Raw genomic sequence first — 15,094 nt, forward strand, 5'->3', positions numbered from 1 at the left:
TCTACGCCCCGAGCCCAGCCCACCCCCAGAGCCCAGCCCAGGACCCCAGGCATCTTTTCTCAGGCTTACAGCTCGTTGGTGCAGTTACTGGGCTTGTCCATACGATGACCCTCCTTCAGCAGCTTGAAAAGCTCCTCCACGGGGACCCCAGGGTATGGGGAGCCGCCCAGAGTGAAGATTTCCCAGAGGAGCACCCCAAAAGACCACCTGTGGATGAGCGTTGTGGGCGCAGAGCTAGGGCCCCCCACTGACCTCACCACCTCTCCCCCCAAGTCCTCGACCCCAGGGGACCATGGCCCGTCAACCTCTGGAAACAAAGTGAAGGGGCAACATTTAGTTCATTTTCTGAAACAGGATGCGGGGCTGTACCACCCTGGAAACTCTCCCCAGCAACTGCTTATTTCAGACTCACACGTCGCTCTGGTGGGTGTAGATCCGGTCAAACAAGGCCTCCGGTGCCATCCACTTGACGGGCAGTCGGCCCTGCAAGCAGCACGGGGACACTGGGGTGGCCCGGGGCAGGCAGGGGCGAAGGTAGGGCTGGACCCAGCTCACCTGCCCACCCAGCCAGTCGGGGTGGGGGCAGCCCAGCGGCTCAGAGTCCTGGGGCAGAGGAAGGGCGGCGACCACACTTACATTGGTTGTCTTTTTATAGTAGTCGATGTGGTGGATGTCTCGAGCAAGACCGAAGTCCGCGATCTTCATCACGTTGTCCTCCGTCACCAGGACGTTCCTGGCGGCCAGGTCCCGGTGGATGCACTGTTGGGCCCGGAGGACCAGAGGGATTGGGGGGGTGGAGGTGGGGCACAGGGGAGGGTCAGCAGCCACCAGTGGGCCCACTGCCCTCACCGGCCCTTGCCTGCCCCACCCCTCGGCCCCCTGAACTGGCCAGTTTCCTGCTACAGGGTCCCTTTCCTGTAGGTCAAAGCCAGACATCCAAACACCCCCAGCTCTGGGCCACCCAATCACTTCAGCAAACCCTCAAGGTATGTTTCCCTCCCGGTGCTTGGCTTTCAACCTGCAAGCAGTGAGCTGAACCCCTCTCTGTCCAGTGTGCATGAGCTCTCATGGGGACGCCCTGTCTCCTTGGTCAGGCACATCCATACAGGGCTGGGCTCAAACAAAGCAGCATTTACCCAGCATCCCAAGCTGCACCTAACTCTCACAGGACTGCATCTCCTCCCTGTAACCGGTTACAGCTGAGGCATCATCATTCTAACTTCACGCTGGTCCAGCCCAATCCCAAGGCCTCAAGGCCATGTAGGTCTCCTGGCTCTGATGTTCCCGCCAACCCCCGGGGTCCCATGCTACCCAGGGGAGCCGTCAGGAGCCACACCTTCTTGGAGGCAAGATACTCCATGCCTCGGGCCACCTGGTAGGCACAGGACACCAGGTCTTTGGAGGAGAGCTGCTCCTCGGGGTGATGGCTGGGGTTGTAGCAGTACTCCAGCCCTGGCGGCCTCCGGGCCTGCAGGTACTCTCGGAGGTTGCCCTTGGAGGCGTACTCCACGATGACGTACAGGGGACCTGGGGACACGGCGTGGAGAGGCTGTCAGGGCTGCTGGGCAGGTGCACGTGCTGAGTCTCACCCGGAGGAACCCCAAGGCACATCGCGAGCGTGTTCCCCAAACCCAGAAATTCATCTCACTCCCCAAAGAAAGCAAGGGCAGTCATTCTTCTCAGCCTAGTCCAGGACATTCCCAAGCAAAGCTGGGGCCAGAGCCCTGACCTCGACCGCAGCAAGTCACCTGTTCTGGCCACATGGTTTGCGTGGATCCAGGTGCCTGGACTCGCAGATGAACCCCCATGGGCATCAGGCCAGACCCCAAGAAACACATTCTGACTATAGCTAAACCGGCCTCTCCCCCAACCCGCTTCCCTCATTGTGGCTAAGAGATGCCCAATCCCTAACGTCCCAGCTAGGCATCTTCTCCCTGACAGACAGATGGCAGCAGCCTGAGTGCCTGCCTGAGCCCTTCCCTGCAATGGGTGGAATCCCACAGGCGAGGCGCCCACCGTCCTGTGTGCAGGCCCCCAGCAGGTTGATGATGTTCTTGTGTTTCCCAATCATCTTCATCATCTCCATCTCAGAGATCAGGTCCGACAGGTCTTTCTCTGTTGCATCCGCTGCGTGGACAAAGCAGAGAAAGGGATGGAGAAGCACTTGTGTCGGAAGGAAGGCCTACAGGACAAAAACTAAGGGAGGGGGATGAGGTAAACACCCAGGGGTCCCTTTCCTCTGGGACTTGCTTCTCTCTTTATGCGCCCCCGGTCCTTGGCTTTTTTTTTTTCTTTTGGCGGCACCACAGGGCATGTGGGATCTCCTCTGCAGAGCAAGTGCAGAGACTTAACCGCTTGACTGCCAGAAGTCCCTCCTCTCTCCTTTTCACATCCAAATTTATCTCCCCTTCCCTCTTATGAGAGCTGCCAGTGTTGCCAAAAAAAAAAAAAAAAGGATCTGGGGTCACCAACTGATGACAGACGCCAAGGAACAAAGTGAGGTCATGGTGAGATGGCGGGGTGTGCAATGCCCCCCCAACTCCAGGACAACCTAAGCAGGCTGTGGAGCAGGTGCAGGTAATAGCCTGAGGCCCAGAGTTTGCTTGGAAAGGGAAGGGGGTCGTTTCTGCAGGGACACAGGCACCACATACACTTTAGCATCTTCACGGCCACTTTGGTCACACGGTTGGGTTTGTCCTTGTCCAGCCCGATGGCCTCCGCCAACACCACCTGCCCAAAGCAGCCCTCTCCCAGTGGCTTGCCTAAAACCAGTCTTCAGGGAAACAAAGGGTGGGATAAGCTAGGGTGGTAATGTTCAAACCTGACAGGAACCCCCACTCCCCCTCCGCCTCCAGTTCCTTTGACTAAGAGCAGACAGTGGCAGTCACTTCTGGATGCTCCCCTGAAGGTCTGAGCCCACACCACTGCCCCCGTTAGAATAACGAGCTGGGGGGGCTGGGGGCGGTTACCTGTCCCGAGGCAGCTCCCAGCGAGGGTCTTCAGGAAGCTCATATTCAGATACCCCGGCCAGCATAGGGGTGCCGCTGGAGGAGAGACGCGAGGGCCGAACCAGCAAGACCCCGGAGTTCATGGACGCGCTGGAGTCGGCTGACACCTGCAGGGAGGCGTGGGGTCACCCTTCCAGAAGGGACAGGGGAGCAGCGGCAGGTCCCTTCCCTCCCCGCTCAGGCCTTGTTGCTAAAGTTAGAGGTGTGGACCTGGCATCCGGTGCTCCCTCCCCAACACAGGCAGAAAGGCCACAGGAGGTCGGAAGACCGAGGTTCTAACACTGACTTATGTTTGCCACCAACTCCTTTCTGGGTTTTGGATTACTCACTTTTCACATGAGTGTGACAGCCTGACATTCTGTAACTTGTCACTGCAAGAGCAACTCTCTTCCTGTCCTCATTCTTATGTGAAAACCCTGCTGTGGATGAGGGGTTCCTGACTCCCGAAGCCCCTTCCAGAATTAGCATGGCTCAGAGCGAAGCCTGCCTCCTTTTCTCATTTCACACACCTTCACCCTCTGTTCCATCTCCTGGGATGGGAGGTGGGCGCACAGGAGCGAGATGGCATCTTGGGACCCAGCTCAGCTCCTCTCCTCTGCACCTTTGCATCCCTAATGGGCCCTCAGGGGAAGCTCAGATTCATAATATCAGCTGGGCATTCAGTCCAGTGAGGACCATCTCCCAGTCCCCAGGCTGGCTGAGCAGGGTACTGTGGTTGAGGTAAGATGGGCTCACAGGATTCATCGGCCAGAAGAACTTGGAGCCTGACCCCAAGCACTTAGGACACTCTCCTGCTGCCACCCGGAAGCCGGACACCAAAGTCTGAAGTAGGGACCCTGTGGCAGGTCCCGCAGACCCCTCTGGGGTGCAGGGAGGACGCACAGGGTGAGGCAGAGCATGCGAACCCCCCGTCTACTTTCTGTTACCTGTCTGCGCAGAGGGATGCTCTTGGCTAGCTTGTGCACGGCCATCTGGCTGTGGAAGTCGCTCTTCTTCGTGCCGCTCTTCATCTTGTAGATGATGACAGAGCCCACCATGCAGGAGATGAGGAAGGCCCCCGTGCAGTAGATGATGATCTCCAGGTACAGCGGCGAGGTCATCACCGCCGGTCTCTCTTCCAGGGCTGGGTCAGCGTGAACAGGACGTTAGTGGGCTCAGGGCAGGGCTGGTCCACTAGGGTCCCGGCTCCCTAAGAAACTCAACATCCATCTCCTAAACTCTGGGAGTCTTTGGGTTAGAGACAAACTGAGCTAGGTCCTAGATGGGATTGGGGTCCTGACATAGCACACAGCAGACATCCTGGGATCTGTGAGGCTCCCTGACCCTGACTTGAATCCCCAGAGGGGTGGACTGTATCTTGCTAGCCGAATCCCATGCCCATGAACTCAGAAGCCCTGCTGGCTCAGGGACTGCTGGACTGGATGGGTACTTGGTGCCCTGCAAGAGACAGCTGAGCACTCACACACGCTAGATGCCACTCAGTGTTCCCATGGACACACGGCCCTCCTCCACAATGCCCGAGCACTGGGTCAACACCTATCATGGGACAGCGAACGATCCGTCGGTCTTCCATTACTGATGGCCCAGGGGTACCCCGAGGGCCCAGGTGGCACCTCATCCATGTCTGCAGGCCACAGCGCCTGGCATCCAGTGGCACTCATAACGCAAAGACAATGATGCAGGGAGGAAAGAAGAAAACCAGCATATGTCCCGACTTCATTGCTCAGCTTTGCCTATGTCATCTATATCAGGTCAGACATGAAAACGTCTATACCTAGCCAAACTGCAGACAGAACTTCGCTTGCAAATGTCTGGATTATTACAGATAAACATGGAAACATCTCTTAAGACTTCCACTCACAGGTCTAACGCCTCACACTGAGCAAAGTCAGGGAGAGGGTTTTATTCATTTCTCCATTCAGACTCTCCCGCCTCCCACCCTCACTGAAGCCCAGGCAACTCAAGCCTCTTTCCCTCTCGCACGGAGGTGGGGAGGGTCCCATCCAGCAGGACATCCCTTCCCCCACCCCTCCCCTACTAAAGACCCCCGCTGGCCACAGGGGCCAGCACCCTGAGGACCTCCCCCAGGAGGCCCCAGGCATGACCCCAAACCAGCCCAAAGAACTCCCCAAGGTGCGACAAGGGACGGCAGAGCTGATAACGGAGAAGCGTTTCTGTTTTTCTCTTTCCCCAGCGTGGAGAAACAGAGACCATCCACCGGGAGGCACACAACACAGGACAAAGACAGTGACGAAAAAAGCAGAAAATGCTTCCGCGCCTCCAGTGGGCGTGCGTTATCAGAGGACGAGAGGGATGAGGAAAGAGACCAGAGTCCCAGGATGAGCAGCGCCGCGCCCAGCTCCAGCCCCGAGGCCGCCAGCCCACCACCCTGCACAGGCTGCAGGCTCCTGCCTTCCTGGCCCTACCTCCACAGCCCCCTCTGGAGAGGAGCTGCACTGGGAGCCAAAGAGGATAAACGGGCACCATCGAGCCCCCTGCGCTGCCTGGGAAAGGACTCGCTCAAAGCCGCTCAAGTCCTCTGTCTGGGTCTGGAGGAACCTCGCCCACCGAGATCAGCAAGGGGGAAGGTGGAGAGCATTGGTGCTTCCAAGCGGCAAGCCCCTCCCTTCAGAGCACCTATATTCAGTTACAGGGGGAGCCTCTCGGAGACTTCGGGGGCTGGCAATAAAGGAAGACTGCTGGATGCGAGGAGGGAAGGAGCCTGCCCTGAAGGAGAGCCCAGCTGCAGGTTAGATCCAGACCCCATGCATGTATCGCTCCAACCCGGGGGAGAGACGGAGGCAGGCCCACAAGTGAGAGCAATCTGAGATCCTGCACCAGGAGGAAGACTCCGGGGTGAGCTGAGAAGGTTCGATCCATGAGGCCAGATGACAGGCCGGATGACTTGCTGGAGCCGCGTGCTGCGTATGGAGCCCGGCTCTGTGTCTTCCCCGACCCTGCGATGCATGCTCCCCCCGTGGCCCTGGCGAGGGCAGGACATCGAGAGGAGGAGGACAGTGTATACCTTCCAGAACGGTCAGCCATGCAGAGTGATGGGAGAGTCCGATAGAGTTACCCGCCAAGCATGTATACTCCCCCGCGTCCTCAAAGGAGACATTCCTTAAGTGCAGCACCTCCATCTCTTTGTCGGTGGTGTTAACTCCGGCCGTCTAGAAGAGACAACGGAAGCCACATGGACAAGCCCGGGACCGGAGACCTCTCAGAGAGGGAACGAGGAGGAGGAAAGGGGGAAGAAAAAAATAACCAGAGGAAGAAAGGTTCCCCAGCGTCTCCTTTGCAACAACGGACAGACAAAAATCACCAGGCAGTGAGAAACCTGTTAGAGGAAGAGGGTGAGAGCCTGAGGAGGAACTCGGCAGACCTGACGGCGCAACGCGGATGGCTGGTTACACCCGTCACCAGGCGCAGCAGCCCCGGCCCAGCCCCGCATGCGGCGCGAGCGCATGGAGAAATGGGCCGGCGCGGGGGCTGTTTGGTTTCCGGAGGGGACACACAGGAGGAACAGAGGGGGCTGGCTGCAGCCTCACACAGACACTCATACCCATACTCACCACCACACACACACCCTCACACCCACACAAATACCCCCATCCTACGCCCTCAGACAAACACACCCCACACACACACTCACCCACACACATACCCCCCCACATCCCACACACTCACACACCCCACACACACACTGACACAGCCCCCCCACACATTCTCACTCCCTCACACTCTCACCCCCCCACACTCACCCACACAAATACCCCACACACACATATACCCCCACCACACACATACCCCCAAACACAACTCCCCAGTCACACACACACTCCCCACACACTCTCACCCCCCCACACTCACCCCCACACAAATACCCCCCACACCCCACACATACACACAGCCCCCCCCCACACCCACACCTCCCCAGTCACACACACACACACACACACCCCACACACACACCCCCCACACTCACACCCACACAAATACCCTCCCACACACATACCCCCCCATCCCATACACACACACCCACATTCCCCCCACACTCCCCCCACACACACACATCGCTATAGACGCTGGTCCTCTCTCCTCTCCATCACTCGGACCCTCAGTCTCCAGGATCACCCAGGACGCACCCCACACGCAGCCAAGAACACACACAAGGCACAGAGGGGTGACACCAACACAGAACCGAACCAATCCAGCCGCCCAGGCCGGGTATTTTTCCATGGCTCCGGGCACTAGAAACAGCAGGCTCACAGGGAGAGTGGGGCGCTGGCCTCCCCACAGCTGCCCTGGCAGCTCGGGGCCTCCATCAACCCCCAGCACAGGGGCCCCTCCAGCTCCCCATTACCTTTTGCCACAGGTCTGGTGACTGTGAGCCACGCAGACTGGTTAGCTTCACCAATATAATTGGAAACCTTACACACATACTCCCCGCTCTGGGCCTCTGTCACATTGAACAGGGTCAGGACCTCCGCATCCGAGCTATTTATCCCCGAATGCTGGAACAGACCAACGACATGCTGTCAGTTGGGCCAACACAGAGATGTGGCCGTATTTGCTCCCGTGCGGTGTTAAGGTGGGCCCAGGAGCTAAGGCAAGAGGCTGAGGTGACGCTTATCCTCTTTCCCTCATTAGCAGGATAAAAAAGTGGACTTTAAAAATCCATGTGACTGAAAAACAAACTGAATGAAAAAAATCATTGCCCCAAGCAAATGTTTCATTTGTGTTAAACCCCCTCCTCCAGGAAGAGGGCAGAGATTGCCAATGGAGACAGCAGCCAAGGTCCAAGGCCCTGGGCCCACTTCCTACATGGCAGTTTCAGTGCCCAAGGTGAGGCGCGTGGTGGCTGGCTGGGAAATCTTTGGAACAGCCAAGCCAGGGAGGAGGAGGTCTAAGGCTGGGACCAGGAGGGAAAGCAGGTTCCCAGCTTCTGGTTACTTCCTGTTGCAAGATCCACTGGAGAATTAGGCAATTAGCTTCCCTGGATTAATGGAGCATTCAGGGACATTCGAAGTCTGGGAGTGGGAGGAAAAAAGAAAGTGCCATTACTCCTGAAACCGCTGAGGACTGACCCATGGCCTCGGCTTTTCCAGCCCTACCTAAGCTAAACCGTGCCTGGCATCAGCCCACGTGCCAGAAAGGATGTGACTCAGGAAGCAGGGCAGAGACTAGCAGATGCTTGCTGGGAAGGCTGTGGTGGTGGGCAGTGGGAGAGCAGAGTGCCAATGCCTTCCCAGAGAAGCTGACCTGAAAGCCTGGGTACGGTCACCGTCCAAGCTCTTTAGAAGCCAGCAGTGCTCACCCCCAGCCCTCAGCGTCCTACGAGCCTTCACCCATGACCTGCCACTGGTCCTTTGGAAAGTGGCCAGGGGCCCACGTAAGATGGAGCCTGGACCCAGCAGAAGGACCGGGGCCCGATCGCAGGGACTGAGCCGGACCCCAGCCACCTGGGCCCCAGGAGATACAGGCCTCCTTCCCCGAGCCCAGCCCATGGAGACCGGAGCCAGGATTACCTTCAAGATCTGGACATAAGGCAGGTTGTCCGGCCCAATCTTACTCCCGTTCACCTCGATGTGCTTCAGCCACTGGATGTGGGGCTGTGGGTCACTGTACACCTTGCACATGAACTCCACATTGCTGCCCAGGGCCACCGTCTTGTTGGCCGGCAAGCCCGCCTGCAGGATGGGCCGGTGAGGGGACCGCTCTGGGGGGGCACGGGATGGGAGAGGGTCGTCAGGCCCTGCCGTGGCTGCTCCTGGCTGGAATGCTGACAGTATCCTAAGGACCAGCACAGAGACGCATTCCCGGACCAAGCCCAGCCTACCTGCCTGTAACTAAACCCACAGCCACTCAGACTCTTGCTGTTCAAACTGTGGTCTGGGTACTGCAGCACCAGCTTCACCAGCCTGTTAGAAACACTGACCCTCAGATCCTACCCTGGACCTCCTAGATCACAAGCTTGTATTATTATTATTATTTTTTTTGCTGCACTCCATGGCTCGTAGGATCTTAGTTCCCCAACAAGGGACTGAACCGAGCCATGGCAGGGAAAGTACTGAGTCCTAACCACTGACCCTCCAGGGAATTCCCCAGAAGCTTCTCTGCATACCATATCCTTAAAGCCAAGGCAGAACCCTGGCTGTGAAACTCTTTACCTTAAGGTCGCCAGAGAATGAGATTCAGAGCCTCTGGAAGGCAGAGGCTGCACCACAGCACCAAGAGGCACGGCGATCTTCCTAGTGTCTCATGCAGTGCCTGGAGTCTGTGTGGACTGACCTCTCTGAGCCTCAGTGTGTTCCTCTGTACAATGGGAACAACAGCACCTGCCTTGCAGGGTGCTAGAAGAATTGCCTGTGGTGTATTTACTGTACCCGGCAGACCACTCGCATCTGTGGAATGGTAGCTACTATTAAGCTAGATTAACCACTACTATGCCAGTCAACTCCTGCAAGAGAGACTCAACAACACCTTTCCCTTTACAATGAACCTGTGGTACCACTGATCCTCCCAACTCTACTGACAGATAAGAAAAGGGAGGTGTGAAAAAGGAAGGTGACAGAGCTAATAAATGCCACAGCATCCTGACTCCACCCCTAAGTGAACCTGGCTCCCAGGCTGTGTTCTCCGCATCCCTGCTCCTTCCACCAAACTCCTCCTCCTGTCGCCACCCTCTTACCCACGACATCGAGCTGGTAGGTATGGTTGATGCTGCCGTATTCGTTCTCCACGATGCAGGTGTAGTTGCCCTTATCCGAAGGCACCACGGAGTCCATAATGATGCTCCAGGTGGCATAACGGACCTGAGGGGAAACATGCCAAAGGGCCCCATTGCGGGTGTGGAGGGAAAGGTGGGCAGAAGCCACGCACCCTCCAATCAGAGCACGCAGCTCGGCTGCACAGGGAGCTGGGGACCATCATGCCAGCCCACTCACACTCTGCAAGAAGGCATCAGGCAGAGGGGTGTGAGGACTCGGAAGGTCTGCCCGCCACGGCCAAGGCCATCTGCAATCTGGACAAACGTGCCTTTGGAGCCCTCCCAGATACACTGGGAGCTTTCCCAACACTGCACCCCTGTCCACACTGCTCTTGTGGCAGAGCAGTGTCCTGCTAAGAGTCCAGCCATGTCCACCCTTGACGAGACGTTTCACAGTCCACGTCCTGTCCTCTCATCCCTCTGGGCCTCACTGGTGCAGTGCTCCCATTAGATGGACTCTGTTGGGCAGGACGCTGCCTCATAAGACCCAGAGCACAGGGTGCTGCACACAGCAAGTGCCGGCTGAGTTACTTTATATACAGTTTGTTTTTCTGATTTCCTCTGCTTCTCCTTTTTAATATCTATGTATTTTGGTTACGCTGGGTCTTGGTTGTGGCATGTGGGATCACGTTCCCTGATCAGGGACAGAGCCAGGCCCCCCGCTTTGGAAGCAAGGAGTCTTAGGCACTGGACTGCCAGGGAAGCCCCTCCTCTACTTTTCTTATGCAAGATTAATGAGAAAAGAGCAGCTAGGTGAGATGGGAGAGAAACAGGGATGGTGAGAATGATCACAGGGTTTAAAGGAGGGTTAGATGAAGACGTTCTTCTAGAATTATAAACGGGCAAAGGACTTGAACATTTCCACAACAAGAAATGGAAACCACTTAGGAACACATGAAAATTCTAAGTTTGTTCCTAAGCAAAATAGCCCACAGAGAACAATATGATACTCTCACCTGTCAAATTTGTTGGCAAAAGTATAGCCAGTTTATCATTCTCATACTCTGCTATGGGAGGGTGAATTCATTTTCCCTTTTAAGAAAGTAACTGTTACCACAATAAAATAAAATGAAAAAAAAAAATCACACCCCTACTCATTACATCATCTTCCATTAGAGCAAATGTCACAGTAAAATTTTATGTCTTCCCATTGCACTTTGAACTCTACTGCCTAATACATTTTCTGGAAAGACGTGTATCCAAGAAATGTTGGTGTAAAAAATGAATAAGTGAACAAATGAATAAAATTACCTAACTTTATTAGGGGAAAAAAGAAAGGAATTGGGTAACATGCATCAAGAGCTTAAAAATGCTTATACTTTGCTCTAGTAACTTCCAGCAATCTGTCCCTAAAGAGAAATATTTTAAAATATTGACACAGACTTAACTACAAAGATATTCACCATAACATTATTTACAGCAGTGCAAAACTGGAAAATAACTAGTATCACAAAATAGTTCATTAAATTATGGGACAATTAATACTGGGATATTATAAAGGCATGAAAAATTATCTTTCAAATACATGGCAAAAGACTCATAATGTTAACAACTGGCAAGAAATTAGATAGACAATGTGATTGACCATGTAAAAATCACATACGTAGGAAAAAAAAAGACTAAAAAGATTTAAGTTTATTTGCTTTTTTAGTATTTGAAAATTTTATTTAAAACAATTAAAGGCATATAAGTAAGGATTTTCTAAGCAGCGTCTCCTGCCCGCCTTACTCCAGCTTTCATAAAAACCCAGGTACCTTGTAGCCTCCGATCCTGTGGTCAGGCTTGAATTCTTTGCCGTTTTTCAGCCAGCGCAGCGTGGGGTTCGGGGTCCCACTGGAAGGGCATTTGAACTTCACTGTCTTGGCAGCTGGCACCGCGTGCAGTTTCTTTTCCATCTTTTCTGGTGACGTCCAGTACGGAGCCACGGCTGCCCAGGGAGAGCAGAGACAGACAGGGCCTGGTCAGGCTCGGGGAGGCCCCACCCACCTGGTCGCCACCTGTGAACGATGCCCGCACTGGTCTGGACCCCGGAGGGGAGGTCCCCTGGGCCAAGCGTTGTGACCCCATGTGCCCAGTTACCCCTCCCTTCTCCAGTCGTTTGCCCAAGCTTCCCCTTTTCCATTCCAACCCAACCCCCGGGCCTGGAGGCCAGAAAGGAAAGAAACAGTGTCTCACGCATACGGTTTGGTTTGGTGTTATCTGTTTCCTTCTCCTCGGAAGAGGAGTCATCGTCGTCATCGTCGTCCTCCGACGAGGGGAGCGCATCTAGGGCAAGAGGGAGGGAGCACTGAGGTCCCTCCCCCAGGAAAAGAGGCTGTGGCTTGCATCCAGTCCACAGCCACCCCGGGAGCACGAGGGCCAGTCCAGTAACAGGCGACCACGGCGACCACTCCCCACAGAGCCTCCCTCAGTGTCCATCCCTCTGCGGGACAGACACGGTTTATGTAAGAACTGCATGCCCTGTGCCTGTCCCCCTCCTCTGCTGACCCCAACACACTGCTCTTCCCTTCCCCGAAGCCTTTGCCCAGGGCAGCTCCATCACGGATAGGTGGGGTTCTCTTTAACCTAACTCCACCCTGCACTCAGAGGCTCACGCCGCATCTCAGAACCAGCAGCCAGGGCATCCGAACCCTCCTTTGGAAACCCAGACAGATCGAGGCACTGTGGCCAGAAGCCATATCCGAAGCCCTGGGCTGAACTCTCTGGAGTTGCAATGTTTCTAGCACATGTCTGCTGAGGTCAGGGAACTGCGCTTCTCAACCACAGTGGACAGGAACCCGCGACACAGTGGGCAGCTGCCAATGCCTGCCCCCAACAAGTATCCACCCCTTTGAGCGTGTGGTCACCCATCAGGGTTCGTGACAGATCTTTCCTCAGTCCTTTCTAGTGTTTTGGGGGCATCTGGAGGGAAGTGAAGGAGGCACGTCCCTCTGCTGGGGAGGGGTTGTTCTAGAGGATGTTTGGCAGGCGGGGGAGAGGCCAGGCTCACAGCCTGAGATGCACAAGTGGTGTAAAGAGAATTCCAGCTCTACTCGGTTCAGTCCTAAGGTTTTGTAAAAGTCACATCCTACAAGTGGCAGGTCCCCAAAATCACAGAGCTCTAGAGTTCCCTGGCTGCTGTAACACAGATCTGGAAACTAGAGAACACGTGTCTCCCATCAAGCCGTGACTACGGCGGTGCAACTGGGTCATCCACTATCCCACAGGGATCTCACCATGAATCTGGGGGTGCTGATGACTAAGCCCAGCACCAAGTCCAATCGGCCAGGGAACAAGAGTTTGGAAGCAGCCTGAGCCCTGGGGCACCCCGATGACCTGGGCAGGCTGTGCTGGAGAAACCACCATGTCTCACTGCCCACCCCCCTCCGGGGGTATCAGTGAGCACCCCCGAGGTGGGTCCAGGCAGTCCTCCGCTCTCCAACCCGAGGCCAGCACCCCGAGTCACCCCCTGAGAGCTAAGCCGCGCAGCGGGCGGGGGCAATGTTAGTGGGTGGCAGCTTCTGCAGCAGAGGGGAGGGCGCAGATGACGGCAGAGGAAGAGGCCGGCCTCCCCCTGAGACCAGCAAAGAGGGAGGCAGGGGCGGGGAGAGGCAGAGGGTGGACTTGGCTACCCACCTGAGACGTTGACAGAGAAGTAGGTGGTGTCACTGCCGGAGGGGCTGCTGGTCACGCAGGCGTAGAGGCCTGAGTCGGCGGGCACGGAGCCCCGAACCTCCACCTCCTCCCCGGTGATGCGCGTGCGGTTGCTGTCCGCCAGCTGCACCCCGTCCCGCAGCCAGTTGATGCTCTGAACATCGTCCCGCAGCCGACAGCGGAGCTGCAGCAGGTCACCGGGGTGGACCAGGAGGGACTCCACTTCCACGGGGGCTCCCCAGGGCTGGGCTGCAGCCGCCACAGGGACCAGGAGGAGGGCAGAGGGAGCAAGGGGGCAGGAGGGATGGGGAAAGACAAAGGCATTATGCTGGCCGCACAGAGCTGCAGCATCCCCGGGGGGCGGGGTACGGAGCTGGGGTGGGGGGTCAGTCGGGGGGACAGCTGGCTCCTTGGGCACCCCCAATGCTTCCTATCCACCCCACTCCTCCAGAGGGCAAAGGAAGACAGAGGCGAAGTTAGGAAGCAGCTGCAGCAGCATTAAGCGGTTCAGAGTGGGTTTCCCTCCATCTTTTGGTGAGGGGGGCAGCTCTGGCCCTCCCCGGGACCCCTGTGTGTCTAAAAACATCCCCTCCCCACACACGCAGCTCTTTACCAAGAGCAGCCGCTTCCCAGGGGAACACACTGTTCGCTTTCGGGTGGGGCAGCCTCACCCCTCTCCCCAGGAACAAGCCCCCACCAAAATGCAGCAGCCCCCCATGTGGGGGGCAGCGTGTCATGGGCGGGGTTCTAGATTCAAGTGATCAGTACTGGGGGGCGCTCTGAGCCCCGCAAGGAGTCCAATGCACAGGGTGTATACGCGGGAGAGACGGCCCGAGGAGAGGTCAGCTCAGGGGAGCCTCTGGCTAACAGGTGTTGGGCCAGAGGATTCGGAGCTTTTGACTATATTAGGAACGGAGGTCGGCAGCTGCCACAAAACCCACACTTGCCCTGGCAGCAAAAGCCGCTCCACACAAAGCTCCTTTCTCCTCGCCCCACTGCAGGGCTCCCCCTCTCAAGCCCCCAACGTCCTCTCCGCTGCCCTCCTCTGACACACAGGCACACACATCCACTCCCCCTCACTGCTCCCCCACCCCACCCTGAGTCCGGGGGTCCACACACCCACCCCTCTCGACCATCAGCGCTGAACTCGCACCAACAGGAAGGCCTGAGGCCGGACACAGGACAAGGCCAGCCTCAGGCGTATCCGTCTTCTCCCAAGCACACCCCGTCCACACTAACGTGGAGAAACGCATCTCCCCATCGCTCTCAGCACTTGCATGCCTGCCCCTGGCATCTTCTGCCCTCTGCCCGGCCTCCACCAGAACAACACACCTGAGGTAGCTCGCATCCACCACCTACCTGTCTGGTTTCTACTGCCTTCTGCAGCCTTCTTTCTTTCTTACCCCCAGTTCAGCATCAGAGGCTTGCTGGCAGCCCCCCTGCAGGTACCGGATTCGGAAGGCTCTGAAAGGTACCTGGCCCCGCCACCCTGGCGTCTCTGCCTGGCTCTCCACCCACCCTCTGGTTCTCAGCCTGGCTGGAAACTGCCCCAGAGGCCTTTCTGACCCCAGTCTGGGTCAGGGGCCCTCCCCTCACACTTGTCACCCTGGAGGAAAGGCCCCTTTCTTGATAAGGTTGCCAGAGTGGGAACATGTCAAATTTACCTTTAAACCCCAACACCCAG

The 15,094-nt window shown here is 56.7% G+C and overlaps 1 protein-coding gene across 11 annotated transcripts in view; it reads right to left on the reverse strand.

Moving 5' to 3' along the window:
* Nucleotides 1–15,094, reverse strand: part of FGFR1 (fibroblast growth factor receptor 1) — a 50,538-nt gene that overhangs the window by 1,373 nt on the left and 34,071 nt on the right. For 2 of the 11 annotated variants that reach the window (XM_069573040.1, XM_069573044.1), the window contains exons 3-16: nt 13,393–13,659; nt 11,953–12,042; nt 11,532–11,704; nt 9,700–9,823; nt 8,537–8,727; nt 6,034–6,178; nt 3,928–4,131; nt 2,970–3,114; nt 2,652–2,773; nt 2,017–2,127; nt 1,337–1,527; nt 637–759; nt 413–483; nt 70–207 (exon numbers count right to left, since the gene is read on the reverse strand). In XM_069573040.1, the coding sequence (XP_069429141.1) occupies nt 70–207; nt 413–483; nt 637–759; nt 1,337–1,527; nt 2,017–2,127; nt 2,652–2,773; nt 2,970–3,114; nt 3,928–4,131; nt 6,034–6,178; nt 8,537–8,727; nt 9,700–9,823; nt 11,532–11,704; nt 11,953–12,042; nt 13,393–13,659 (2,095 nt within the window). Of the gene's footprint in view, nt 1–69; nt 208–412; nt 484–636; nt 760–1,336; nt 1,528–2,016; nt 2,128–2,651; nt 2,774–2,969; nt 3,116–3,927; nt 4,132–6,033; nt 6,179–8,536; nt 8,728–9,699; nt 9,824–11,531; nt 11,705–11,952; nt 12,043–13,392; nt 13,660–15,094 lie in introns of all 11 variants that reach the window. The other 9 variants (XM_069573049.1, XM_069573050.1, XM_069573046.1 and 6 more) reach the window with 7 other exon arrangements.

The sequence above is a fragment of the Ovis canadensis genome, chromosome 26 (genome assembly GCF_042477335.2).
Source record: "Ovis canadensis isolate MfBH-ARS-UI-01 breed Bighorn chromosome 26, ARS-UI_OviCan_v2, whole genome shotgun sequence".
In the NCBI taxonomy this organism is placed as follows: domain Eukaryota; kingdom Metazoa; phylum Chordata; class Mammalia; order Artiodactyla; family Bovidae; genus Ovis; species Ovis canadensis.